The sequence below is a fragment of the Typopeltis vanoorti genome, chromosome 12 (assembly GCF_054136105.1).
Source record: "Typopeltis vanoorti isolate ZY-2024b chromosome 12, IOZ_Tvanoo_1.0, whole genome shotgun sequence".
In the NCBI taxonomy this organism is placed as follows: domain Eukaryota; kingdom Metazoa; phylum Arthropoda; class Arachnida; order Uropygi; family Thelyphonidae; genus Typopeltis; species Typopeltis vanoorti.
In genome coordinates, this window is record NC_143560.1 from 27347413 (window position 1) to 27374776 (window position 27364).

At 34.8% G+C, this 27364-nt stretch overlaps 1 protein-coding gene across 1 annotated transcript in view; it reads left to right on the plus strand.

Annotated features, from left to right (window-relative positions):
- Positions 1-26094, plus strand: part of LOC150100645 (dihydrolipoyl dehydrogenase, mitochondrial) — a 233655-nt gene extending 207561 nt beyond the window's left edge. Inside the window, exons 12-14 of the mRNA XM_090402080.1 lie at positions 1262-1399; positions 17726-17815; positions 25739-26094. Coding sequence (XP_090258206.1) covers positions 1262-1399; positions 17726-17815; positions 25739-25804 — 294 coding nt within the window. The 3' untranslated portion in view covers positions 25805-26094. The remainder of the gene's footprint in view (positions 1-1261; positions 1400-17725; positions 17816-25738) is intronic.
- Positions 26095-27364: the final 1270 nt, after the last annotated feature.

A 27364-nucleotide genomic window follows, 5' to 3' on the forward strand; every position in this document is an offset into this window, starting at 1 on the left:
GAGTCTGGAGAAGGGAGATACCTTGGTATTCTCTTCTCTCTGACAGGTTATTCCTCTTTCCCATCCACCCTACGATCCTTTCTCTCCTGTCTCCAAAAAGCCCTACTTAAAGAGGCTCTTCATTCTGAATTATTTCCTTCTTCTTCCTAGACTGTACCATAGGTTAGTCCTTGGTAAAGTCTCTTTCAGTACTGTCCTGGATGGAATTAGCAGTTCACTCAATGGTCCATTCATGGTTACCTCTTCCTCATGATGTGTTGTCAGCATTGTTCTATTCCTCTAAATCATTGAGGTCTTTGGATTCCCTCATGCAATGGTTAGTGCTTAGATTACATCTGTCAGGTTACAGAAATTTTCCCTCTCCACTTCAGAATTATATCTTGGCTCTTCTAAAACTTGTATTAACACTGATTATCGATATACCGCTGAATAACTGCTTGGTGGAAAGACAACTGCCTCTGCTGAACATAGGAGATGGGCTTTAATGTTGCACCAATTCATTCAACAGAGTTGCATTACAAGAATCTAAACATATTCCCTCTCAACATTGATGGATGGGACATGCTTCCTGCCTGGATATGAATGTATATATTTAATTAGGATAAGAATCAGTGCTTGTCCTCAAGCATTTTCAGTGTAAAGTTAGAAAAATAAAATCTCCATTAAGCAGGATGGTGTTATACCATTCATTTCCCACCTAAAGACAACTACAAACATCCATGGCCCACAATGACATTCAGAATTTGCAGCCTTTTGGTTGGAGAACAGATTTGCCAACCAATCAGCCGACTAGGCTGTCAATTTCCATTATTTCAAAATATATATAAATGTGTATTGATTGCTTTCTTTTCTGAAAACTGATTTTTTTTTTTTTGTTTCATTTTTCATACAATGTTTTCAGACATTTATAGACATTCAGTTAACTGTGATCAAATGAAATAAAAATAAAACTTTTGAACAGTTTTAGATAAAGGTATAATCATTTGTTTTCTGACTATAGCAAACTTGTGGCCACATTCTATAGCAGACTTGTATTCTATATCCACTTGTTTACTATAGCAAATTTAGCAACTTATTATTATACAGACAATCTATGTGTTATAGTGGATTGTCTGCTATAGAAAATTTCCTTTAGACTGTTGGGATTTAGGTTAGAGCTCTTCAGCAGTTTGTTATAGTGAGTGATATAATAAGTAAGAGATAACTGAATTAATTTAAAAAATGTAAGCATATTTATTGTTATATGCCTTTTTTTATACAGGGAGTTGAATACAAAATTGGAAAATTTCCCTTAACAGCAAACAGCCGTGCAAAAACAAATGCTGATACTGACGGTCTCATTAAAATCATTGGTGACAAGGTTACCGATCGAATCTTGGGAGCTCACATGATTGGTTCTGTAAGTTAATGAGAGTTTAATACTTTAGTTATTTAAAATGATATCCCTCATTTTAATCGCATGTATTCTGAACCAGTTTTTATATATATATATTCTCCCTCCCCAGGCCAATTTATGAATATATGTTAATGTTCAATTGCTGTAATAACATTTTACTTTAATTCATTTTACAAACTTTGTAGTGTCCAAAATCCTAGGCTTCAAGATCTCAAACTAGTGCCTAAATCTTTATACTATTCTTTGATAGGGTGAGAATAACCTCATGAGGATCCTCTTCAGTGCTACTAGAACATCTTAACCCCCCCCCCCCCAATTTTTTTTTTTTTTCATACAACAAAGATCTTATTTCATTTTCACTTACCCTTTATAATATGCATATCACCAGAGAATCTGATCTCCCCTCTCAGATTGACATTTACCTCTAGTTTTTTTCAGGCACAAACATATCACTTGATGAATTGGAATACATGACATGATAATCAGTTAAACATAATACAGATTCTAGCTTATGTAACTTAGATGAGTAAATATAGTAGGAGGGAAATGGATGAACAGTGAAATCAAGCAAGCTGTGTTTGAAAAGAAAAGGTTATGGAGGAGGTACAAGACAGTTGATGGTGATGATCAGATCCATGAAGAGTTATTGTGTGAGAGAACATTGGCTGGTCAAGCCAAGGTTAATTCAAGGGAATTCTTCTGCTATATGGTAAGCAAGAGGGGAAAATAATTATGGCAGGTTGAGACTGTTATGGTGCCAGAGTGACCATTGCAAAGGATATAGTGGAATTATTGAATGACCACTTTATCAATGTATATCATACTGGTGTAAATGATGGTGTACAACATGAAGAAGGTTGACAGTTATTAGGAAGATTGAAAGTGAAAGAATCAGAGGTGTGTCAGGTGTTGATTGGGTTAGATGTATGTCAATAAGACTGTAGGAATAAATGAAATATCACCATGTAATTTTAAGGAACGGACACAACACTTAGTTATGCCCTTGACCTGGTTATTTAATGAAAGTCTTGCAGTGGGTAAGGTTTCTAAGGAGTGGAAAGAAAGCAAAATAGCACCACTCCACAAGCATGGTTCCAGGAGAGAAGTTTCCAATTATAGAGACCAGTATATCTAACTGCAGTTGTAGTCAAGGTTGGTTAGTGTAAAATCTTGTATAGAAGGATTTTAGAATAAAATTTCTTCTATATTGATTTTACTTGGGAAATAAAATGAATTTAATATACTGGTAATTTGATTAATACTTAACTCAAATTTTCTGTAATAAATGAAAAAAATGTTAGAATAAATTGTAATAAGCAATTGGAAAACAAAGAATAACTCAGATGGGATTAAAAATGTAAGACCTGAGGCGATCGCAACTCGCGAAGGTCAACGATGTACAGAGTTTCCTGACTTAACTCAGTGACCACCAGGCTGAGAAGACCCCTTCAAGAAAATCCGGGCGATTAAATCTGTAAGAGTTCCAAAGTCGGCAGAACAGAATAAAAAGGGGACGAATCGATGGAAAAAAGGCTTTTAGGTGGAGGCTTTTTGGTGCAAGGATTTTCAGTGCTAGGCTTTTTTCGCCGCGAGCCTTTCAGAGGCTAGGCTTTCCAGTTCCGGTTTTTCTTTCCAGCTACGAGGAGTTTCCAGTGTGTCCTGCTGTTCCTCTTTCGGCAATCCAGCTGAAACCCGACAATGATGGGAGGCTTGTAATATCAGTGGTGATCTACTCCAGAGTCCCACTGCTAAATTCCTTGACGATCTCCGCATGTGAAGTATCATCGATGTCATAAAAAAAGTGCCCGTGTGTGAATTTTACCGGAAAATAGAAGGTGTCAACGATCTCTAGGATTTTGTGTAATGAACTGGATAACAAAGTAACAAGTAAGACTTTTGTATAGGCCTTTCCTAGATGTGAAATTAATGGCAAAGATTGCTGAATTTTTTTGTTTGTTAGCATAAAGAACAGTAGTAAAGACGGAAAGCCGATTTGTTGAAAATAATTGTGAAGTAGTATTCTTATGTTGGGGAGATGATAATAACATCTTGATGCAATTCAGAAGAGACAGTCTGGCTAGCCATTCCCTTTTCACTGCCTCACTTCAATTACTTTCACAGGCAGTCCAATTCAACCATGTGTCTTTTGCATTCTCTTTTCCACTGGTACTGCTGTGCTGAATTGGCATTCATTTATGAATGATGAAAGGCATCCACCATCATTTCTCTATTTTCAACTAAACTGGTTAAATTAACAAGCAGCATCTATCCAAAATTCTTTTGCAATCTAGATGCAAACTCATTTAACCTGCTTCTGCTCTTCTTTCATGCCATCTGCCTTTGATTTCTAGAAGAGCCTTTCTCACAAAGTGTTCACCAACTATATTCTCCATCTTTCAAGAAAAAATGTCAGTAGATTCCTTCTCCCTTAACTCTTGCATAACATGATACCATTATGCTATAGATTTTGCAAGTCCACTCAAATTTTATTGATTAAAAGAAAATTCTCGGCAGATCTGGTTATTCCTTTATTCCAGACATAAAACCTCAGTAGCACATGTACTGAAAGTGTTCTTATTTTTATGTAACAATTTAAATTTTTTTGTTGTTGTTGTGCCCACAAAAAGTTATTTGCAAACCTATAGTACATTTTGCACCATGGGTGGGCTAAGGAGCTTTTTTTTTTTTGAATATTTTTAATAAGTTTACATATTTTAAATAATACTGTAACACATACTTCGGTACATTAAAAGTTTCGAAGTTTGGAAAATGAAGGAAGGCTATTCATTGTAGATCATACATACTATTTCTCATGATTAATTTTTGTTTTATTTTATTTTTATTTTTTCAGATATTTCAATTTTTCATAAAGTTGAAAGCATTTGTTTCACGTTATTTATACCTATGTGTATGTTTTTCCCTATGTGAATTTAATCGAGATATTATGGTTTATTTATTTATTTATTTTTTATTTTTGGTCTTTGGGACAGGATTCATAGATAATTAAACTCTTCACCCCCCTCCCTGAAAAGTTGTAAACTATTATCCATTAGTACTGGGGGATTGGTTAAGAATTAGATAATACATGAATCTTGCTCTAGAAACCAAAGTAACTGTTGTCACCAACTGACAATCTGAGGATTCAAACCCTTCTGTGGGTACAGATGCTTTTGAATGTCTTAAGTGGTAGATGAATTACATTGCCTGGCATGAGACCACCACTCTGCTTATTACAGACCTGGGGTGACTTGAAAAAGTGCAGTAGATTATCTAACTCTTAATCCACATACTAATACTAACATATTATTATTATTACTGTTATTATCGATGCCAACTACAGGGCAGTTGGCATCGATAATAACATCGATAACAACCATAAATAAATAAAATCGATAACAACCATAAATTACAGGGCAGTCAGAAATACATACTGTATAACAAGACCTCAGACAACTAATCATATCACATATAAATATAATAATTATTATGGAAAGGCCACATGAAGCTTCTACACTCTAAATAAACTACTTTTTGAATACAGGAACCTTACAAACTACAATAGCCTGAAAAGAGCCCTAAGGACATACAACAAGAAACACTCACCCTACACACCATGCAAACTTAATGAAACACAATATATTAGTTCAGGCTTCCAGTTCAGCAACACATCAAGACATTCCAAATTATCGTGTGTGTGTGAAAATGAATTTCTCAACCTACGGCTGTAGTGGATATCAGACATATCAAACATCAGCCTACTTCCCAACACAGCAAACAAACCAATAAATAATAACTAGCCAGTGTCATCCTCAGATAAGCTTAATAAATAAACTTCAAGGATGAAAGCTGAGAAATTACATATCAACCAAGATCAACAAAAAAGGAGGAAAAAAAAAATCCATATATTACATTTAAGTGCTGTAGTAACAGCACTTAAATGCATTAAATCAAAAATTGTAAATATATATAACTCATTGTTATTGTATAAATGCTGTAAAGAAAGCAAGCAATATTATTCAACCTCAACCATAAATTACCGATTACAGTAACTATTATTAATACATTATACAGAAAAAAAGAAAAAATTGTACAAATTTCATTGTTAAAAAAAAAAAAAAAAAAAAAAAAAAAAAAAAAAAAACAGAACTATATCTGTTGTAAATATGTAATCAGTGTATGTATCATATAATCATAATATGTAATCATAATATGTAATCATAATTTTAATTAAAAAATATTACTGTATATTCATGTATGTATTATAAATATTATGTATAAGTAATAAAGTCTGATTGAAAAGTTAAAAAAAATATATTAGAGATCTCCAGGGAGTCAGGGACTCATCAAGGCAGGCCACATATTACACGCACCAGCTATCATACTTATTCTTGAATTCATTCACACTGCCTGCACACACAGCATTCAATGGCAATCAATTCCAGTCATGCACTACCTTATGAGAGAACAGTCTAGCCCCCCCGTTCTTAGTGGCATTCATTCTCAGCTTTCAAGGATGCCCTCTTGTCATTTCCCCACCCTCCATAAAATGAAAAATTTCATCAACTGAAATCCTCTATGATCCTTACAGAAGTTTGTAAGTCTGTCATTTCACCCTTCTTTCTCCTGTTTGCTCAGAATCACAACGGAAACCAGGAGACCATACCTGCACATAATAATATAAGTGAGGTCTTATCAAGGTCTTGTAAAGAGACAAAATGACATCCTTATCTTTACATGTGAAAGTTCATTTCAGCATTTATTTGCAATCTTTGCTACATGGTCCTTCAACTTGCTATCTACTAATACTCCATGATCCCTAGCCTGATCAGTTTCTTCAAGCATAATCCCACCAATATAATACAACAACACTGAATATTTAATCATGCCAAAGTGCATAACTTTGCATTTACTGACATTGAACTGATATCCATTTTCTCATACCCACAATTTCAGCCTATTCAAATCGTTCTGCAAGTACTGCATATCAGCAGCATTCCCGATTACCCAACTATCTTTGCATCATCAGCAAATAGCTGTATCACCAGTTAAATCCTTTCCAATATCGTTAATGTACAGATTGAATAAGAATAATAGTGGACCAAGGACTGATCCTTCTGATACACCACTAGTTAACTTAAATCTTGCAGACTCACATCGCCCATATACCACTTTTTGATATCTGTTAGTCAGCCATCCTCTTATCCATGCTAATATTTTATAATCCGAACCCACATTCTTCAATTTATGCAACAGTCTCCCGTGCTGTATTCTGTGAAAAGCCTTAGCAAAATCCAGAAGTATCATGGTGTATCCATTCCCCTTGTCTAGTTCAATGGTTAATTTTATTACAGAATGTGTGCAAGTTGCTAAAACATGACCTTCCCTTAGTAAACTGATGTTGTTCATTGCAAAGTAAAGATTCAATTTTTCCAAAATCTTCACCACTGCTCCTGAGATACTGATCAGTCAATAGTTGGATACATCGGTCTTTGCTCCACCCTTGTGCAATGGGATTACCATACATTCTTTCCATTCCTGCAGAATCTTCCCTCTTCTGAGACTCAAATTATATAGCTTGGTCAAAAGAATAGCCAGTTTGGCTGAAGACTGTTTTAGCACCCATGCTGATATACCATCAGTCCCTATTGTTGAAATCTTAATCAGATAGTACAACAGCATTAATACATCCTCTTCATACACCTGGGTTTTTTCATTCAGTGAAGAGGTAGCAGTGAACTTAATGTTGCATACACCAGGTTGATAGTTTTTAGCAAAATGAGCACTCATTAGTTGAAAAATCTCTTCTGCATCAGTCACCCTCACACTGTCTGCATTCAGAAGAATTATTCTTTCATATCCATTCTTTCTTTTACTTGCAGCATATCGATAGAATTCTTTTGGGTTGTCTTTAGCTTGCAGAGCCAGTGTCTTTTCATATTCAGACTACTTAGCTTTCCATACAACAGTTGTTACTATTCTAGTCTGCCTCTTATACTTCTCATAATGGACATCATTATTATGCACACAGTATTCCTTCCACATTATATTTTTTAAATGCTTCCCATGCTCTGTCAATATTCTTCCCATTCAGCAACCAATACTATTCTGCTGAACTCAGTATACTCCTCATTTGGTCATAATTTCCTGCTTTGTGGTTCAGCATGTAACCTTTTCTAAATGGAACATTCATAAACTTAGTCACTTCCCAAGTGAGTACTGCATGATCACTCACCAACTGGAGGCAGAATAGTTACGTCTTTAACTGAAACACCCTCTGACACTATAATCAAATCTGACATTCTTTTACCTCGAGTTCCTTCTGTCACATGCTGCTTGAGAAAGTTGTCTCACCACACCTCAATAAATTCAGTTTCGTTCTACTCATGAGATTTTACTGCAACCCAATCAATATTTGGATAATTAAAGTCTCCCATTATGATTTCTCTTTTTGTGCCCATCGTCTGTATTTGGTGATGTATTTCTTCATCGCTAGCAACCGATCCACCAGGTCTGTAACAACACCCCACTATGTAATTGATCTTATTAGATTCCACTCACACCAGATAGCTTCGAATTCGCTGCTACACGAAATACTGTTACTAGGACCACAATCATAAGTTTCAACGCTAACTGGATTCAAGTCATCTGATATCATTAGCAGCATCCCCCCCCCCTTCTATCATGTCGATCCTTTGTAAAAATACTACTGTACCCTTTACATTCAATACTAGTTAGTATATCTGATTCTGATAGCACTAATGCCTACAATCTGAGGTCCCGACACATTGACCAAGGCAACAAACTCTACTCCTTTGTTTCTGATACTTCTAGCATTTGTGTAATAATAACCTACCTGATATGTTCTTTTGTTTACTCTTGTCTGCATGATATAGTTGGACAACTTACAGATCTCTATTCTTCTCTAGTGCCTTATACATGAAGACACCTTTGCACATATTTGATGCGTCCAAACCAGGTGAGCACAAAGTTGAAATCATTCTCTCCTCATAATCATTTCCATGACAATGCCCATTCCTGTTATTACAGAATTTCATCAGTGGAATTCACATTAAAAAAAAAATGCCATGTCTACTTTAAACAAGGTCGTAGTTTCACATAGGGCAATGCAATTTGTCAGTTATAAAGATATTCATAAATATCCATGTCTCAAAGATTTGAAACTGTAACCTGTTAGTTAGAAAGTGAAAGTGCTGTTTACAAGCCAGCAGGCCATTATAATCACTGGTTTGCAGAAGGGGAAAATTCCATCTTTGTCAAGATATAGGTTTTGTCAAGACTTTGTCAAGATATAGGAAATCAACTATATCAACTTTGTCAAGATATAGGAAAAAATGTCAGCAATGCATGGGAATCTGAAAAAATGCTTGAATGAGGCAGTATCTGAATGTATCCCTAGTGTTCGAAGAATAAATAGGTTGGGAGTGAAATGGATGTGCAGCCTTATTAAGCTAGAGAACCACAAGAAGAAAATGATGTGGAAAGAATGTCGTGAGAATAAGAGTGAGAGGAGTTATGAAATATATAAAGCTCAGGCCAGAAAAGTACCGAGTATTGTGAGAAAAGCTAAAACGGATTATGAAAAGAAGTTGGCCATGCAAGCTAAAGGCAATCCAAAAGAATTTTATCCTTATGCCGCAAGCAAAAGAAAGAATGAATGTGGAAGAATAACTTTATTGAATGCAGATGGTACACGAGTGTCGGAAGCTAAGGAGATTGTTCAATTAATGAGTGCTCACTTTGCTAAGGTATATCAACCAGATGTATGTAGTATGGAGCTACTGCTACGTTGGATGAAGAGTTAGAAGTTCATGAAAATGAGGTTGAAGAGCTCTTGCATAACCTGGATAAGAATTTGTCAATAGGGACAGATGGAATATCTGCCTGTTTGTTAAAGGAATGTTCAGCTGAATTGGCTCGGCCTTTCTCACATTTGTATAACTTGAGTCTCAGCTCAGGAATGGAAGGAATGTATGATAGTTCCATTGCACAAGGGTGGTGCAAAAACTGATGTGTCTAACTACTGACCTATTAGTATCTCTGTGAAGATTTTAGAGAAGTTCGTAAGAACTCGCATACAGAAATGGGTAGACAAGTATTCTATACTCTGCAAGGAACAGCATGGGTTTACTAAAGGAAGGTCATGTTTTAGCAATTTGCTCATATTTTATAACAATGTTATGGCCGAGTTGGATAAAGGAGATGGATACACTATGATAACGTTGGATTTTTCTAAGGCAGATGTATGTAGTATGGAGCTACTGCTATGTTGGATGAAGAGTTAGAAGTTCATGAAAATGAGGTTGAAGAGCTCTTGCATAACCTGGATAAGAATTTGTCAATAGGGACAGATGGAATATCTGCCTGTTTGTTAAAGGAATGTTCAGCTGAATTGGCTCGGCCTTTCTCACATTTGTATAACTTGAGTCTCAGCTCAGGAATGGAAGGAATGTATGATAGTTCCATTGCACAAGGGTGGTGCAAAAACTGATGTGTCTAACTACTGACCTATTAGTATCTCTGTGAAGATTTTAGAGAAGTTCGTAAGAACTCGCATACAGAAATGGGTAGACAAGTATTCTATACTCTGCAAGGAACAGCATGGGTTTACTAAAGGAAGGTCATGTTTTAGCAATTTGCTCATATTTTATAACAATGTTATGGCCGAGTTGGATAAAGGGGATGGATACACTATGATAACGTTGGATTTTTCTAAGGCAGATGTATGTAGTATGGAGCTACTGCTACGTTGGATGAAGAGTTAGAAGTTCATGAAAATGAGGTTGAAGAGCTCTTGCATAACCTGGATAAGAATTTGTCAATAGGGACAGATGGAATATCTGCCTGTTTGTTAAAGGAATGTTCAGCTGAATTGGCTCGGCCTTTCTCACATTTGTATAACTTGAGTCTCAGCTCAGGAATGGAAGGAATGTATGATAGTTCCATTGCAGAAGGGTGGTGCAAAAACTGATGTGTCTAACTACTGACCTATTAGTATCTCTGTGAAGATTTTAGAGAAGTTCGTAAGAACTCGCATACAGAAATGGGTAGACAAGTATTCTATACTCTGCAAGGAACAGCATGGGTTTACTAAAGGAAGGTCATGTTTTAGCAATTTGCTCATATTTTATAACAATGTTATGGCCGAGTTGGATAAAGGGGATGGATACACTATGATAATGTTGGATTTTTCTAAGGCATTTTTAGGATACCACACCATAGACTGTTGTGTAAACTGGAGAATATGGGATTGGAACATAATCTATTGACTTGGATCAGGGGATGGTTGAGAGACAGATATCAAAAAGTGGTATACAGTGGGTGTGAATCTGCCAGATTTAAAGTAACCAGTGGTGTACCTCAGGGTTCAGTCCTTGGGCCATTATTGTTCAATCTATACATTAATGACATCAAGCAAGGTCTATCATCAGATATCCAATTGTTTGCTGATGATGCAAAGATAGGCACGGCAATCAGAGATGCTACTGGTATTCAGCAATTACAAAATGATTTAAATAGACTGGAAATCTGGGCAAACGAAAATGGCTGTCAGTTTAATGTTAGTAAGTGTAAAGTTATGCACTTTGGTGTGATTAGAGTTCCATATCCTTGTTTTTCTTACATGTTCATGGTACGTATTTAAGAAGCAATTCAGTGGCATGGTCATTTAAACAAAATGAGAGATAAAGATTAGAAAAAACGCCTATCAAAAATGACTGGGAAAAGATCTGAGGAGGATCAGCACAGACTGAAGTAGTTGGAGTGTTTTAGAAGATAAATGTCAAAGCTGAACATATTTGAATTATTTGACAAGTAATAAACCAGTGTAATAGAAAATTGCTGATAAACTCCCAGTGAATTCTTAATTAAGAGTTAGACTGTTGTTTGTAGTTCTATATATTAAAAAGCATCAAGATACATGCTTGAAATTATGGTATATTAAAAAAAGTTACAGGAGAAAGGCACAAACAGTAGAAAACTTAATTTGGAAAACACAACTGTAAAATTATTATTTGTTGCCTGAAATGTATGTATGTACCATTAAGCATTATGTAGATAAATTTGTTGCTCATGTGGCTGTCATATGATGTATAATAGACCAGTTATAAGAATGAGACATCTTGAGGAATGTGTTACTCAGATGTAAAAGACATTGCAGAGGAACACGGAGGATATTGTGAATATATCCTCCATATTGATTTGTAATGCTAGTGTAGTATTATTGTATATGCAAGCAAAGACTTTAACTTAGTGTTTTGTTGCTTGGTTATATGAATAATTTTAGCCTGGATATATAGGAATCTGTGATTACTATTAATAAAGCTTCTTCTTTCAAACATTATCAACCACTTCAGTCTTTAACTCTGGTTACAGCTGCTCTGAACATCTGAATTCTCTTATATCCATTCTTAAATTATTTGAAAAACTGCTTTAATTTCCTGCCTCTTAACTGAAAATTTTATTTAGCTATGCGATTGATCTCTTTGCCATTTGGTATCCTTGTACAAAAGAGGCTTGACATCTTTAATTTCTCTCTCTCTCTCATGTTTAAAGATAGAAGGGAAATAAAAAAAAAAAAAAAGGATTTCTTCCTTTAAAACACATGCGTGATAATCAGCATCTAAGTTACCAGGTTGGTAACCTTCATTAATCATTTCCAAAATGGAAAATGATAGCTGCCTGTCCCCCCACCCCCCTTTTTTTTTTGTGTGTGTGTGAAAAGACAGACCAAGTGTCTTCATGTTCTCATCATGTAATGGCATCATATAAATAACGATGGTGTGTACTCACACTATCTGATGATAGTGTTTTTGCTCTGGAAATTCTGAAACTGATTTCATGGGCAATTGTCGTGCTGTTATTTTACCATTCGCTGTTTATGTATTATAATTTAAAATCTTTTTATATCCCATAACAGGGTTGTAGCATTCATTAAGTGGTGGTACTAGTGATGAAAAATGCATCTGAAAATTAATAACCTTTGGAAGAGAAGTTAAGTGCTATGAAGAAAGCCAAATAACCAGTATGATATGTTGTTAATTTAGGAGAGAATATGCTATGAAATTTTAGAAATAATACTGAGAACATAAAAAACAGCATTCAGACAGGTCCTGTAAATTTGTGCAAATTGTCATATTACCAGACAACAATAATGGAAAAAATACTGTTAACATGACTAAGATCAACACCAATGTAAAGTGCCAAAAGACAAGCTGTCATCTGTGCTAAGGCTTGAATTATTTTTGTGGCACTTTACATTGGTGTTGATCTTAGTCATGTTAACAGTATTTTTTATAATAATGTAATAAAAAATTTTATTACATTATAATAATGTAATAAAAAACTAAAATGATGTTAATTAATAAATTCATGTTTAAAAGCAAAAATACACTCCAGTGGTTTAAATTTGTGCACTGAGAATTCCCCCTCCCCCCCAAGCCTCAACTTCATGTTTAGTAATATTCCTAGATTTCCAACTTTACCTTTATACCCTATGAGCAAAACTTGAATCGTGTGAGGTCTTCAGCAACATATCATGCATAAGTGACTGCACTGTATTTAATTGTCTAAGTTAAGTATGTTTGTTTGATTACAGCATGCCATTACTGTAAAAATTTTTTAACAGTAGAGGATTCTTTGGAAGCTACAGCTTTTAAAGAATTTTATATACGTTAAAATGCAATGTAGTGATAATTAGGTTAATTAAGTGTAGAAAGAAGGGAAAAGTTACAAGCTTTGTGTTCAATACTTGCAGTGTTGAAGTGTTTTACTTATGAGAAAGAATTATTTTGAAGTGTAGCAAGAAAAATGAATTGTATAATAATTTTCAAAAGTAGTAGGATATTAGCTTAGATTTGTTTTTTGACTTTTCTCTGAAATAAAACATAAGCTTCAAATAAGTTAAAGATGCCAAGAAATTATATTCTTGGTTTCATCCTTTATTCAAGTGTAAGCAAACAAAGTTTGCAAACTTTACAACTTGTATACAGAGGCCAATGACTTCACATCAGTTGCCTTAGTATCCCATAATGCTAGCCACGTATCTTTACAGACATGTATAGCTATGCATTATGGGAAGGACCACTACCCAGATCAGTTTCAGAGTGGGAGCCAGACTGGTCAAAACCGATCTGGGTAATGGCCCTTCCCATAATGCATAACATTATACATGTCTATAAGGATATGTGTCTTGCATTATGGAATACTAAGGCAATTAATGTGAAGTCATTAGCCTCTGTATATAAGTCGTAAAGTTACTTCACTTGCAAACTTTGTTTACTTACACTTGGATAAAGGATGAAACCAAGTGAAAAAAAACTTTCAAGCTTCAATCCTTTCTTTTAGTGTTGTACGGTGATCAGCATTCATTTTAGAAATTATGGACTTGACAATCGTGTTATAAATAACTATTTTAATTTCCCGATGTTTTGACCTTCATATTAAGGTCATCATCTGGAGTATATACGAGGACAAGCTGAAATCCATTTCACACAGTGAGCTAAAGAAACAATGATTTGATCACTGGTTATTCTACTGGCATGATCTCTAGTGAAAAAAAAAATACAGATAAGATTAAAAATTAATTAAATATTTAGAAACTACATCAAAGCTAAATTCTATTTAAGATAACATGGGAGAAACATTCTTTCATATAGATAGTTTTCTTACAGTAACAATGATGTTCTATTTTTAACATGACAATTGTTATATTAGATTTACGATTCTGGATTATCTACAGTCCTGTTTATAGTTAGCTCTTAGGGAGAAAGGTTCTGTGGGTAGAATATGTGCCTTCCATATGCTTGGGATTTTTAGACCATCATTATTGTTCAGATTGTGGTGGTTGATAAGAATCTCACAGGCTTCCTTAAATTTGTGTTCGTACCATGTTTTGGTGTAATGTAAACAACTGGTGCTTTTCCAGTCAATTCTATGTAAAGTGTTCAGGGCATGAACAGAAAGGCCAGCTTCACCATAGTTATTATATTTAATGTGTCGTTTATGTTCCTTTTGTCTGATAGGAATTATGCATCCTGTTTCCCCTATATATGATAGATTACAGGTGCAATAAATACAGTATACTCCAAGGTGGGCCAGCGGAGGGAGTGGGTCTTTGGATGAGTTGAGTAAGCTTTTTAATTTTGCAGGAGGTTTAAAGGGCTTTGAGGTTGTATTTCTGTAGTATTCTGTTTATTTTATCTGATGTCCCTTTAATGTAAAGAATGGTTATAGTTTTATTGCAGTCTGGTTTATCTTTGTTTTTTATTGAGGTCTTGTAGAGAATTTTATTAATAGTGTTTTGGCTGTAACCGTTTTTTAGAAAAGTATTGCTGATAATTTTAAATTTGTCTTTCAGTGCTTGTTCATTGAAGCAGATCTTCAAAGTCCTGTTTTTTTTAGAGTATTAATGACACCTAGTTTTTGTGTTGGGGGGGTGGTAGGAGTTTATGTGTATGTATTGGCCAGTATGTGTCGGTTTCCAGTAAACAGTGAAGGAAAGAAGGAAAGAATGCCAGAAGGAAGACGTGTGACAAGTGTATCTAGAAACAGAAGTGTGTTCTATTTTTCAATCTCAATTGTGAACTGTATGCATTTGTATTGTTTGTTTAGGTGGCTAAGGAAAGTGTCTAGTGTCTGGCGGCCTGGGGCCAGATCGTGAAAACATCGTCAACGTATCTAAGCCAGACTCTGGGTTTTAAAGGAGAGGAATCTAGAGCATGTTGCTCAAAACGTTCCATATAAAAATTAGCAATAGGGGGGAATAATGGCGAGACCATAGCTGTGCCTTCTTTTTGTAGGTAGAAAGCATTTTGCCATACAAGAATGTAATACACGTGCAAAGAGCGCCCTGATATCTGGAGGGAATTTGTTCTGTAAAAGAAGGATTCTGTCATTGATTGGGACATTCGTAAAGAGGGCAGAGACGTCAAAACTGACTAATAAATCATCTTTTTCTAATGTAATGTCTTTGATTATGTTTATGAAATGTGTTTCCCCCCCCCCCCCCCCCCTCCTACATCAGAAACACACAACACTTCATAAACATAATCAAAGACATTACATGAGAAAAAGATTTTAATATTTTTGTTTTTATTTATTTTTGCTCTGTGAAAGACTCCTTACATTCATAATTTAAAACAAAAATAAAAAATGTTAAGTAAGATTGTGAGCAATTAAGGGTTGTACCACCTACCATTCATTAGAAATGCAAATGGTTGGTTTGGACTCTTTGCTGCCACCAACTTCAATCTTGTATTCTGATTTAGTATGGAGTTTCCTCCCTTTTTCTCCCCCTCCCTATTGGGGCAAGTTGAGCCCCCTCATTGGGGGCTTAAGTATTTATGGCTGTAGATCCGCGTGTGTTCTCGGGGCTAGTTTGCCTGCTTGCGGGATGAAAAACGCCAGATAAACTGGTGGAAAAAACCCTACTGTCTACGCCCAAGACCGGCTAACTTGGCTATGGCTGAGGAAGATCCTCAAATTCCTCACGCCTTCGATGGGAATCGAACCTGGGACACTCCTTCCCCAGTCATATGGTTGCGAAGCACACAGCTACTAGGCTAACCATGCTGACAATATTGTCACATTGACTTGTACTTTAGAAAATGTCTTTGTGTCTGACTTGTGAATCTTAAAATTTCCTGAATGTTGCATTAATGTTATCTGTTTTTGAAGAGTAGCTATTTTCAAGGAGTTTGCACTAAATCACATGGCTTTTGGTTGATTTCATTTGTGCTGAATGCCATTTTTTGTTAGGAAATAGCAGTTAATATAGTATTAAAAAGGGTGAGAATAATAAGCTTGCTATATATAAAGATGAAACTGTGTGGTTATTGGGTTTATTCTGGACATACAGTAAACCCTTGATTTAATGGACTTCGGATATAATGGACAAATTTTCCGGTCCGTATGTCACTTGAAAATTAACACCCTGTTAATTTTAAAATGCTTTTAACCAAGATTTGCTTATAATTAAATTAACAGGTTACTTTTTGTTATTAATTTCCTGTTATTTTTAACAAATTTTGGCAAATAGGCCATCATACGTTGGAAAAACACTAGTAATTTAGCCGACATAAATGAGTCACCGCTCATTTATGTCGGCTTAAAACATGTTCAGTGAATGATTAGGATGTGATCACACCAGTTGCACTGTAATTGGTTCTTTTGTCGCTTGGCTTGACTTTCTGCAGCAGTTTTATTACACACATTTTCGTAGCAGAATTCAAAAGTTAAAAAAAAAACTTGATAATTTTTTTTCAAAGCAGGATTACCTAAACCAAGTGCCTCAACATCAAACATTAACTTATCTAAAAGTGTGAAAATTGTGTGTAAAACAATTTTTTTGTTATTAATGTGCTTATCAATATAAGCATATAGTGCTTATATTGATAAAATTGCAGTATAATATAATGCTACAGATATTTTTCTTTTAAAAAATTCGTGATTTAATGGACACTCCCTTAGTCCCTATTAGTTTGTTAAATTGAGGGTTTAATAGGATAGTTATTCCTACTGTTTGCATTGTCTTATGTCTGTCAACTGCATGTATTTTTCTGCCATTTTCCATTTGCCTTGTGATGTGAAGAATCTCCAATTCTGGCAGGAAGGGAGGTACTTACTGGCAACCACATGAACTTTGCATTTTGGACAGGATTCAAATCCTGATATTTCCATCCAAAGATGGAAAATTGTCATTACCAACTGAGGAAAGAAAAATAAATTGTTTGAATATGTATTTCTCTTTGAAGAAATAGAAATGCTATCCATTCATCCAACAAGTCCAGTACAGAATAGCATTCACATTCATTAAATCTTAGATTCAAACCAACTGCTGAATTCAGAATTATTTTAGAGAATGTTTTTTTTTAAGAAACTGGAAACAAAAAGTTTATTTCTGATTTATTCGAGTGTTTGTATATTCTTTTTTATTACTCATAGTGTATCACATTTTGTGGTACATCGTTACATTCTGTCCTTCATATTGAAAAATTTATAGGAAAGTGAAATATTTATTATTACCCTACCAGCCATGATGTGTGAAACATCATCAAAATGTAGATGCGAAGCCTACCTTTGAAATACTTTTGAAATAACATGGACATGTAGCCTAAGATGGTTGATATGTGTCATCCACTACAGCTGATTGGGTGATTTCTGTATAACATTTGCTTAAGTCAGTCTTGTAATGTTTTTTCTTCTTCTTTTTTTTTTTTTTTAAATACAAGCTCTTAATAATTAAGAAATTAAAATTTAGAGTGCATTTTCCTCTTTAACTCGATATATATGTGAAGGATATTATTTATTTAGACTGCTGGTGAACTAATTAATGAAGCAGCATTAGCAATGGAGTATGGGGCATCGTGTGAAGATGTAGCCAGGGTTTGCCATGCCCACCCTGTAAGTACAGTTTTCTGTAAATTATATTTAGACTAATTTTAAGATGTAAATACAAAATAAGTTCTTTCAGGGTGTACCAGAATTTAGAAGCAAAAGGCTACATCACATGATTTCATCAGATTATCAGCAGAGACATTTACAATTTGCCACTCCTGGACAACTTAAATTTTCAATTTTATTGCTTTTTGAGAAAGAAAGGAGAAAAGAAAAAAAATGAAGGCCTTTCCAAGAACTCTAACTTGTGTTCTTCTCCTTGTAGCTACTATAAACATGGGATTTGGCCGAAGCACCGAATATTTGGTTTGAAATTTGGCTGTAGCATACTGAATCTAAAATATTTTAAATTTAATGAGTGTATTTTTTATTTATTTATTTTTTTGTTCCAAGTATTTGTTTATAAGATTTAATTTGCAATGTTTAAAATTTAATTAATTATGCTTTGCCGAATATTCAGAACTTCAGCCAAATTGCAGAATGAAGAAAGATTAAAAAATATTCAATAATACTTCACCTAATCAGGTGACTGCATGAAAATAAATGAATAAATAAATATATACAGTATATATATATAGAAAGTTTAGAAAATTGACCAGAGAGGTTATGAGAATACAATCTTTGGCATTGGAGTTTCCTTAGCTTGCACTACTTAAGACACGAGTTCTGCTGAGGAGTGTCCATGTATTCACCTTTTATTAGTTCTTTTGATTAAGGTTTCACTTTGTTTAAGGTCTACCGGCTGTTTTTAACTGCTAGTTTTCAATGGAGATCAGGCAGAAACCTTAAAATAACAAGAAGCCTCATTCAATACCAGAGCAGTCCTGTTTCAGAGAATTGTATTTTTCATAAGTGAACAGCAGTTATTTCTTAAGAGTAATTATCAAAGAAGAGCCTAAAGGTATTCATTTTGGCATTGTAAATTAAATAGATCAATCCATATTTCATGCACTACTAAAGAAACTTGGAAAGCTTTTTTAAGTAGTGCAAGCTAAGGCAACTCCATTGCTGGGGAATGTATTCTCATCAGGTCTGGCTTATTTATTCGAAACTTTCCAAGTTTCTATATACAGTATCCTGCTGAAAGTGTGCAAATAACAACTGTTTGTATTTCCCATCTGCAGCATTGCTGTCAATATGAGATCAGGCCTCCTTTCACTGCTATTATAGCCATTACCCTTTGGAATAGGCTCTCCACTAAGTTTGATAAACTGCTGCTGGAATTTCCATTCTTCCTGTAGCATGGTGAACAGCTGATGAGTGTTAGTTAGGTGAGTAGACCTGGCAGGGTTGAGGTCAGGCCTTTAGGCTGGCAGTTCTTCCACCTCCATGTCTTCAAACCACAGGCCCTTACTTTGTGAGCAGGTATGTTATTGTGCTAATACAGGAAAGGGCCTATTCCAAACTGTTGTCACAGTGTGGAAGAATGTAATTGTCCAAAATGTCATAGCAGGCATCAGCAATTAAGGATCCGGACACAGAAATCAACGGATTCAGTCCATACAAGAAAATCATCCCCAGACCAGTATGTTATTGCCTCCAAATTTCACAGTCAATACAAGACGTTCCTGCAGGTATCATTCACTAGGTATCTGCGAGGTCCAAACATGCCCATCAGATTGCCAGATTGTGTACTGCAATTCATTGCCCCATAGGATCCTCTTCCATTGATTCACAGTCCAGTGACAGTGTTTTTTGCACCATTCCAGATAACTCTGGGCATTGGCAGTATAATTAAGGTCTTGTGAGCTGCAGCATGCCCACAAAACCTAAGGACAAACCTCCCAGTAAATAGTTCTGTCACTGACATCTGTCCCAGAGCTTATGCAGAAGTCATTTGCGATGGTTGCTAAGGTTGACTGATGATTTACTGTTACAATGTTCTTGAGAGTTTACTTGTCCTGATTTGTCAGTTTCTTAAGTCTTTGGTGGTTTCATCATGTTTCCACTTCACAATAATCTTGCTGACAGTAGACCAAGGCAAACGTAATGCAGAAGAAATCTCTTGGATAAAATGACCGAACTTATGGGTTCTGACTATTATACTACTTATCAATGGACTCATCTGTTTGCATCTATTCATCCTGACAGCAAAGAATGTCTACGCTGCTGTTGCTCATGTGCCTATGCTCATATAGCATTGCAGGCATGTATTTGCGTCATATGAGAGTGTCTGGACACTTTTGCCACCATAGTGTGTGTGTGTGTGCACGTGCATGTGTGTGTAGGTAACCACTGTATAACACAGCCGTTAGGTTCCTAAAAAATGGCATGTTATGGGAATTCGTGTTATATGAAATGAAGAACTAGTACAAAAAACAGGGTTAGGTTCCAAAAGTTAAAAAGCCTATACTATTTTCTTTTCATAACTAAGAGAAATGTATGTTTATTAAAACAATAATTAATCAAAAGTATTACATATTAATATTATTATATAATGTTTTCTTCGTCATCACTACTAAGCACCATGAGATCTTTATAAATTTCATTGTATGGAGCTAAGCACCTGTGATTAATTTGATTTATCCCAGATGCCATTTCCACCAAATTTGCTTCATCAGTCTCTCCTTAAACCAGTAATTCTTGAATATCTTCGACATTCATATCATCAAAACCTTCTAGAAACTTAGCAAGTTCTTTTATTGCATCCATTCTGTTTTCTGCTGTCTCAATTAGATTTTTGATTTGAACTGACTCTGGCCATATATTTTTCCAACAGGCATTTAACGTTGTAAATTTTATTTCTTTGATGGATGAAGTTATGAGATTAATACAGTCCAAAATTGTAAAAAGTTTCCATGCCTCCATGAATTCGATAGATTCGTTGTCGACTTTATTCAAAACCCATTGCAACGATTTTCTGATGTAATTAGTTTAAAATGTAGCTATAATTCCCTGGGCATTCTTGTGTTGTATATCCACCCTGTTCAATAATTTTTTGCAATTCCTTTGGATAAGTTTTGGCAGCTTCATTATCAGCTGATGCGCTTTCCCCTTGCATTTTTATGTTTTGTAATGAAAAGAGTTTTCTAAAACGGCTGAACCAACCTTTGCTAGCAACAAAGTCAGGGTTAATAGCAGATTCTCCATTTTCTTTTAATTACAGTAGTTGTAAATTTTTAAAGCTTTGTTTAATAACATTGGCGTCCAGTGGGATCCATTTTTTTGAGCAGTCATCAATCCAAATCATAAGAGCTTTTTCCATTTTTCAAGTGTTGGTGGTGCTCTGGGATGAGCTGTCATATTTACGGAGATAGAACAACTTGCAGCAATGGAAGCTCTAATTTTCTGTTCATTTTTCTGTATGATCCGGATTGTTGCTTCATTTTAATCTAAGGTTTTTGCAACATATGATACTTTTTCCCCCTTTTTAAGACTATCCAAAATCTGTATTTTTAATTCTAGTGAGATGAAATGTCTTTTAAGAGATGCTTTTTTATTTCCAGCGGACATTGTTCAGTACTACAAATTAATTCACAAAAAAAAGAAATATTTAACACTTCCTTAAAAAGGTTCAATAATACATACAAAGAATAGTACAAAGAAAGAAGAAAAAACAGTGAAAGTCTTAAAATATGTTTAATACTCCATGAACAAAATTAATTTAAAATTCTAATAAATTCTAAAATTCTGTATGCAAATCTGACACGACATACAAGCTTGAATGAAAAATATCGAATGAGATGGTGCTTGCTCTTAAAAGCTCTCATCACGTCCTGTGTTGTACAGGGATTTCCCCAATTCTCGAACCGTGTTAGAGCGAGAACGTGTTGTAAGAATGCCGTGTTTTATAGGGATTTCTCCAATTCTCAAACCGTGTTAGAGCAAAACCATATTGTAGGAATGCCATGTTATACGGGGGTTACCTGTATATATAGTATGTATATTCGGCTACGAAATAAGCATGTATGTTTAATATCATCTGTTTCTGTTTATTTCACATTGCCAAAATGGAGAGCTCTAAGTTCTTCTTTGATAAAAAGGGATAATAATTTTATTTTCTCTAAATATAATAACCATCAAATTTTAAGTATAGAGCTGAGATGCTTTCAATTTGGAATGAGCGAGATATTGAAATGGAGGATATTATGGATCCATCGATATTTTATAGCCATGTGTAGAAAAAAAAAAAAAGAAAAAAAAAAACTTAAGTTTAGAAAATCTACCAGAAAGTTTGTAAGAACACAACATTCTCATAAGCTCCCTAGTAAATTTTCAAAGGTATGGTCTGCCACAGTTGACAGAACCATAGCTGGCAGAGTACCAAGAAGAGTCAATTCATGTTGAATGGGGAGGAAAGAATAAGGGTTGTACAAATTCGTTACTAACATACAAAATCATATGCTTTATGCATGAAATTTTCCAAATGTTATACTAGCAAAAATAGTTAAAAAAAGTAACTAGAATGTTCATAAAAGAAAAGCTAATTTTTCGACATGTAATAAACACTCATCGCATGAAACAGATCGATTATCGGAATGGATTCGCCTTCTTCTGCCATGTGCAGAAGTGTCGAGGGTTCTCTCATCATACATAGGCTTTTCCTCTCTATAATTTAATTTTTATTGTGCATCCCTATATTGATCACTATAGATCACTTATAGATCATATAAGACTATATGATAAGACTATATATAAGACTATAGATCACTTATGATTATTTTAACTTTTGACATAGTTATTATAGCACTGAATGAGCTTTTGTCTTCATTTCTGCTTTTTTTGACTTGGTCAGCCTGGTATTTTAGGCAAGTTTTGTTCTTTTAAGCTGTCTAGTCTAATGAGAATGATAGGCCCATGCACTCTAGTGGTTTGTCTGCTGCCTTGCCGAACAAAGGGTTGATCAGTGGCAATACTTGCTTCTGGTTGTGCTTGGCTGAGATTGGGGTCTATGATTGGATGGAGTGCTGAGATTCAAGATGTAAAACTGCAGAGAGCGCAGTTTTTGGCATTGGAACTCTTCTTCCCTAATAGAGAAGTAGTTAGCATATTTGCTTCAACACTGGTGGTTGTACAGGGTTAAAATTAGCCATAGCATTAACAAAAGCTTATAAACTGAACCAGATCCAAAAATAAATACATGACCATTGATACATTAGGTGACTGAGTACACTCAGGCCAACATCTGATAAGTGAGAGCCAGCATAAAATTGACAGAGGGACAAATTCCAGATGATTGGAGTAGAGCTCTCATAGTACCATTTCCAAAAAGGGAAATAAAAGTGAATGTGAGAATTATAGAGGTATTTCCCTACTAAGTGTTCCTGGTAAAATTTTATGTAAGCATATTTGAGAAACAGTTGAGAAGGATTGTGGAAGGGAAACTTGGTGAAGAACAAGCTGGATTCAGGCCAAATAGAGGCTGTCAGGATCAGATTTTTACTTTATGACAGATAGTTGAGAAATTGTGAGACTATAACAGAGATCTGTATTTAAGTTTTATAGACCTGCAAAAGGCATATGACAAGGTACAAAGAGAAAAGCTATTCAAAACGCTACAGTTGTATGGTATCAATGGGGTATTATATCAAGCAATACTTAGTTTTTATTTGAGTAGGAAATCAGTAGTTAGAATTGAAGGAAGTACAGGAAGATGGTTTGATATTAAATCTGATGTCAGTCAAGGATGTACATTATCCCCTCTGTTATTCCTTATTTATATGGATCACATTATGAAGGGAAGTGGGATCAAAATTGGAGATGGTAATCTCAGCTCTTTATTTTATGCAGATGATGTTATGCTTTTAAATAAATCTAGTACAAATCAGCAAGATTCCCTGACTAAATTGAATAACTGTTGTATTAAATTTGGTATGTAAATCAGCAATAACAAGAAAAAAACAATGAAAATAGGCAGAAACATTGGAAATATCAACTTCATCATGAATGGAGAACCTATAGAACAAGTAAAACATTTCAGCTACTTCGGCACGATTTTTAGTGAAGATGATAAATTAAATATGGAAATAACAACAAAATCAACAAAGCTGGTATGGTAGGAAGTCAACTGAATAAATTTATATGGAATAAGAGAGAAATTAGTCAAAACACTAAATTAGCTGTATACAAGACAGTGTTCAAACCAATTTTAACTTATGGATCTGAGAGCTGGGTTAGAAGTAAAACACTTGACCAGAGACTGCAGATATGAGAGTACTGAGAAAGATTAGGGGCATGAACAGATGGCATCAGTGGCAATATCATATTAAAAATGAAGATATTAGGAAAGAACTTGACATTGTTAGCATCCAGGAATGTGTTAGCAGAGCTAATCTCAGATGGTATGGTCGCTTAAACAGAATGGGAGAGGAAAGATTAGCAAAACAAGTGTTCCCTGCCAGACCCAGAGGAAGACCAAGATGTAAGTCGATTGATACACTAAATATAAGATCTGTTAAGGTTAGAGTCTTGACAGATAAGATTGATTTAGAGGAAAGTTGTTGATAAGAAGTGAGTAATAATGTTGGTTCTTCATGTAGTATCATAATATCCTGTACACCCCTTGAGTGGTGTACAGGAATTTGATGATGATGAGGAAGTTATACAGACATGTTTGTTAATATTAGTGTCATATTAATATGTGTTCATTTAGTATATTACTATCATTTAAATATGCTGTCTGCACAGTCAGCCTAGTGGCTTTGCGCTTTGCAACCATATGCCTGGGGAAGGAGTGTCCTAGGTTCGATTCCCGTCAACGACGTTAGGAGCTCAAGGATCTTCCTCAGCCATAGCCAAGTTAGCCAGTCTTGGGTGTGGACAGCAGGGTTTTTTCTGCCAGTTTATCTGGTGTTTTTCACCCCGCAAGCAGGCAAACCGGTCCGAGGAAACCCACGAATTACAGTTAGGAATACTGACCCAGCCATAGGTCTGATTCGTCAGCCTATGCCGGTTCCAGAGCCCGGATAAAATTTGGGGTAACTAGATGGTATTGTGAACTCCCATATAAAGGGGAACACTGTATCATCACACGGAATTTATTTATTTAAATATGCTAAATGAACCTTTATGTATTTATGAATAAGAATAAAGGTCTCCTGGAAAGAAATGTTTCATTTTTAATTATACACAGAAGGGAAAGTTTCTCATTACATTCCAAAAATTCATACACATGATGATGAATATATTCAGAGTTTGCATTGAATGAATACTTACATGGGCTTTGTGTACTCATTGCCATTTGATGGTTTTGTGTCTTGATAAAGCTGGCATGGGTTTCTAAAGGATAAGTATTTTTTACTAAAATAATTTAACAAATGAAGAAAAATGTGTAGATTACTGAATGTTATGGCATCTTTACAGCATAGTTGCCATCAGTGACACCCTCTGTTCTGAAAAACTTGGGTTCGATCCTCATGGTATTGAGAGGAACATTTACGAACAGCTAATCATTTAAAGTGAGTTGGCCAGTTCCGTATAGAGGTGGCAGAGATTTTCCATTTTTTTTGGATGTCTGACTTTCGAAATTTTGATCTAACATCTCAGAATTTAATATTTTTTGTTTTACATATTGTCCAAATATTACCTATTGTATGAAAACTATAATATATAATACTCTTACCTAATGCATGAAAAGTGTCCAAAAAATCAGTTGTTGCAACATCATCTATTTGCAGTTTTTCCTATTATCTGAGCATCTGCCATTCCCTCCATCTTCAGATTATTCCAAACAAGCTGACCCTCCCCACTCCTAGAATTGAGGTGTGTTTGGATATCATATATGTAACTGACTGTAAATCAAAATAGTGGAACCATTTCAGTGTGTGTTGTCCCTACTTTTTTGGAGATTATTGTTATAGAATATTAATAGTTTGCTAAGAATAATATTGAAATGTAATTAGGTAAAATCTTTGACTTAAAAAAAACATAATCCCCTGTTTTTTATATTTAAAAATGATTAATTCATTATACTTTTTCTTTTTCTTTTAGACTGTTTCTGAAGCATTCAGGGAGGCTAATCTAGCTGCATATTTTGGGAAAGCTATTAACTTCTAGTTAAACTAGATATATCTATCAGATACCTGCTTATCTGCAGATAACAAGTGTACAGAAGTAGTGATTTCGCTGAAGAAAATGAAGGGAAAGTGTAGAGAGAGAGAGAGAGGAAGAGGAGTGCTAGTCAATAGTCTCTGAAAGTGGATAGTTTTATCTTCACAATTTTGTCAGATTTGAAATTCTCTGAAGAGCTCCTTGTACTCTTGGAATTCTTTGTACAAATTCTTAATGCTGGAAGAGTGGACATCTTAAAAAAAAATAAAGAAAGCATTAAAATTGTTTATAACAGATCCTTTGTTTAATGAGTTAATTTAGAAACATTTCAGCAGAAAGGCAGAATAATGCTAACAACCAAGCCTTTAAGATTCTTATCTTAAAACAGACAATACCAAGTAGGGCCACTATGCAAAATTTTAACTGCTGATTCCAGCTAGAAGTATCCAAGACAAAATTCCAAACCTTGAATTTTTGTTGGTTAGTTTGCTTTAAAGCCTGAAATTGCAGTCTTGTGTGAAGTGAATGCAACCGGATAGTGGATGCAACTCAAATGAAGGAATAGAAGACTTGCATTTTTCACTTACTTTATCTGGAAGAAACAATAGGAAATTTTTAAATATATTAGATAAACATAATCTCCATAATTTACTGAAATGAATAGTATGATAAAAGTATATATGAAATTAACAAGCAATAAATCCTTTTATTTGTTTTATTTTGATATATACACTTACCTTCTACATTTATTACAGAAATATGCAGTTGGGACTGATTTATCACATTTCTATAGTTCACAATGCTCATTCTCTGTATGTGCATACCTATGACAATATAAAAAGTGATGTATGAATTCTTTCCACTTTCACTGGAAAGAATTCTCTTTCCAGTGAAATTTTTCTTAGTGTTCCTAGTGAATTTCTGCAACATAGGATTTATACTTAATATGATTGATAACTGTAGGCAGTAAAAATGTTGATAAATGTAGGCAGGAAAGCAGAATAATGCTAACAACCAAGCCTTTAAGATTGTTATCTTAAAACAGACCATACCAAGTAGGGCCTCTATGCAAAATTTTAGCTAATGATTCCAGCTAGAAGTATCCAACACAAACTTCCAAACCCTGAATTCCATTAAATTCCAGTCACTCATAATTGAATGAGTGACTGGAGTGTAATGTGCTGTCCTATTGAAAGATCTTAGCTTTGAATGCCTTTGTAGCCAATTACTTTGTCTGCTATGCTGGTAGAATGTTTTCCATTGACAAAAGAATTCTCTTTCCAGTGAAATTTTTCTTAGTGTTCCTAGTGAATATTTTGTGTTTCCACACACTTTTCTGACAGTCGAACCAGCTTTAACACTGTCTTGTCATAAGCAGATTCTTAGTCAACAAAAAATAACGTATTGTAATAATGGGGAGGAAAATGCAACATAAGGATTTGCACAGTGAAGTGTTGCATAATAGTATTATTTTGTCAGAATTTAAATCATTCATTATGATGTTTGCAGCAATTAACATTGACTTTAGGATGCCAATACCATTTCTAGTAATTGGTATATTAACAG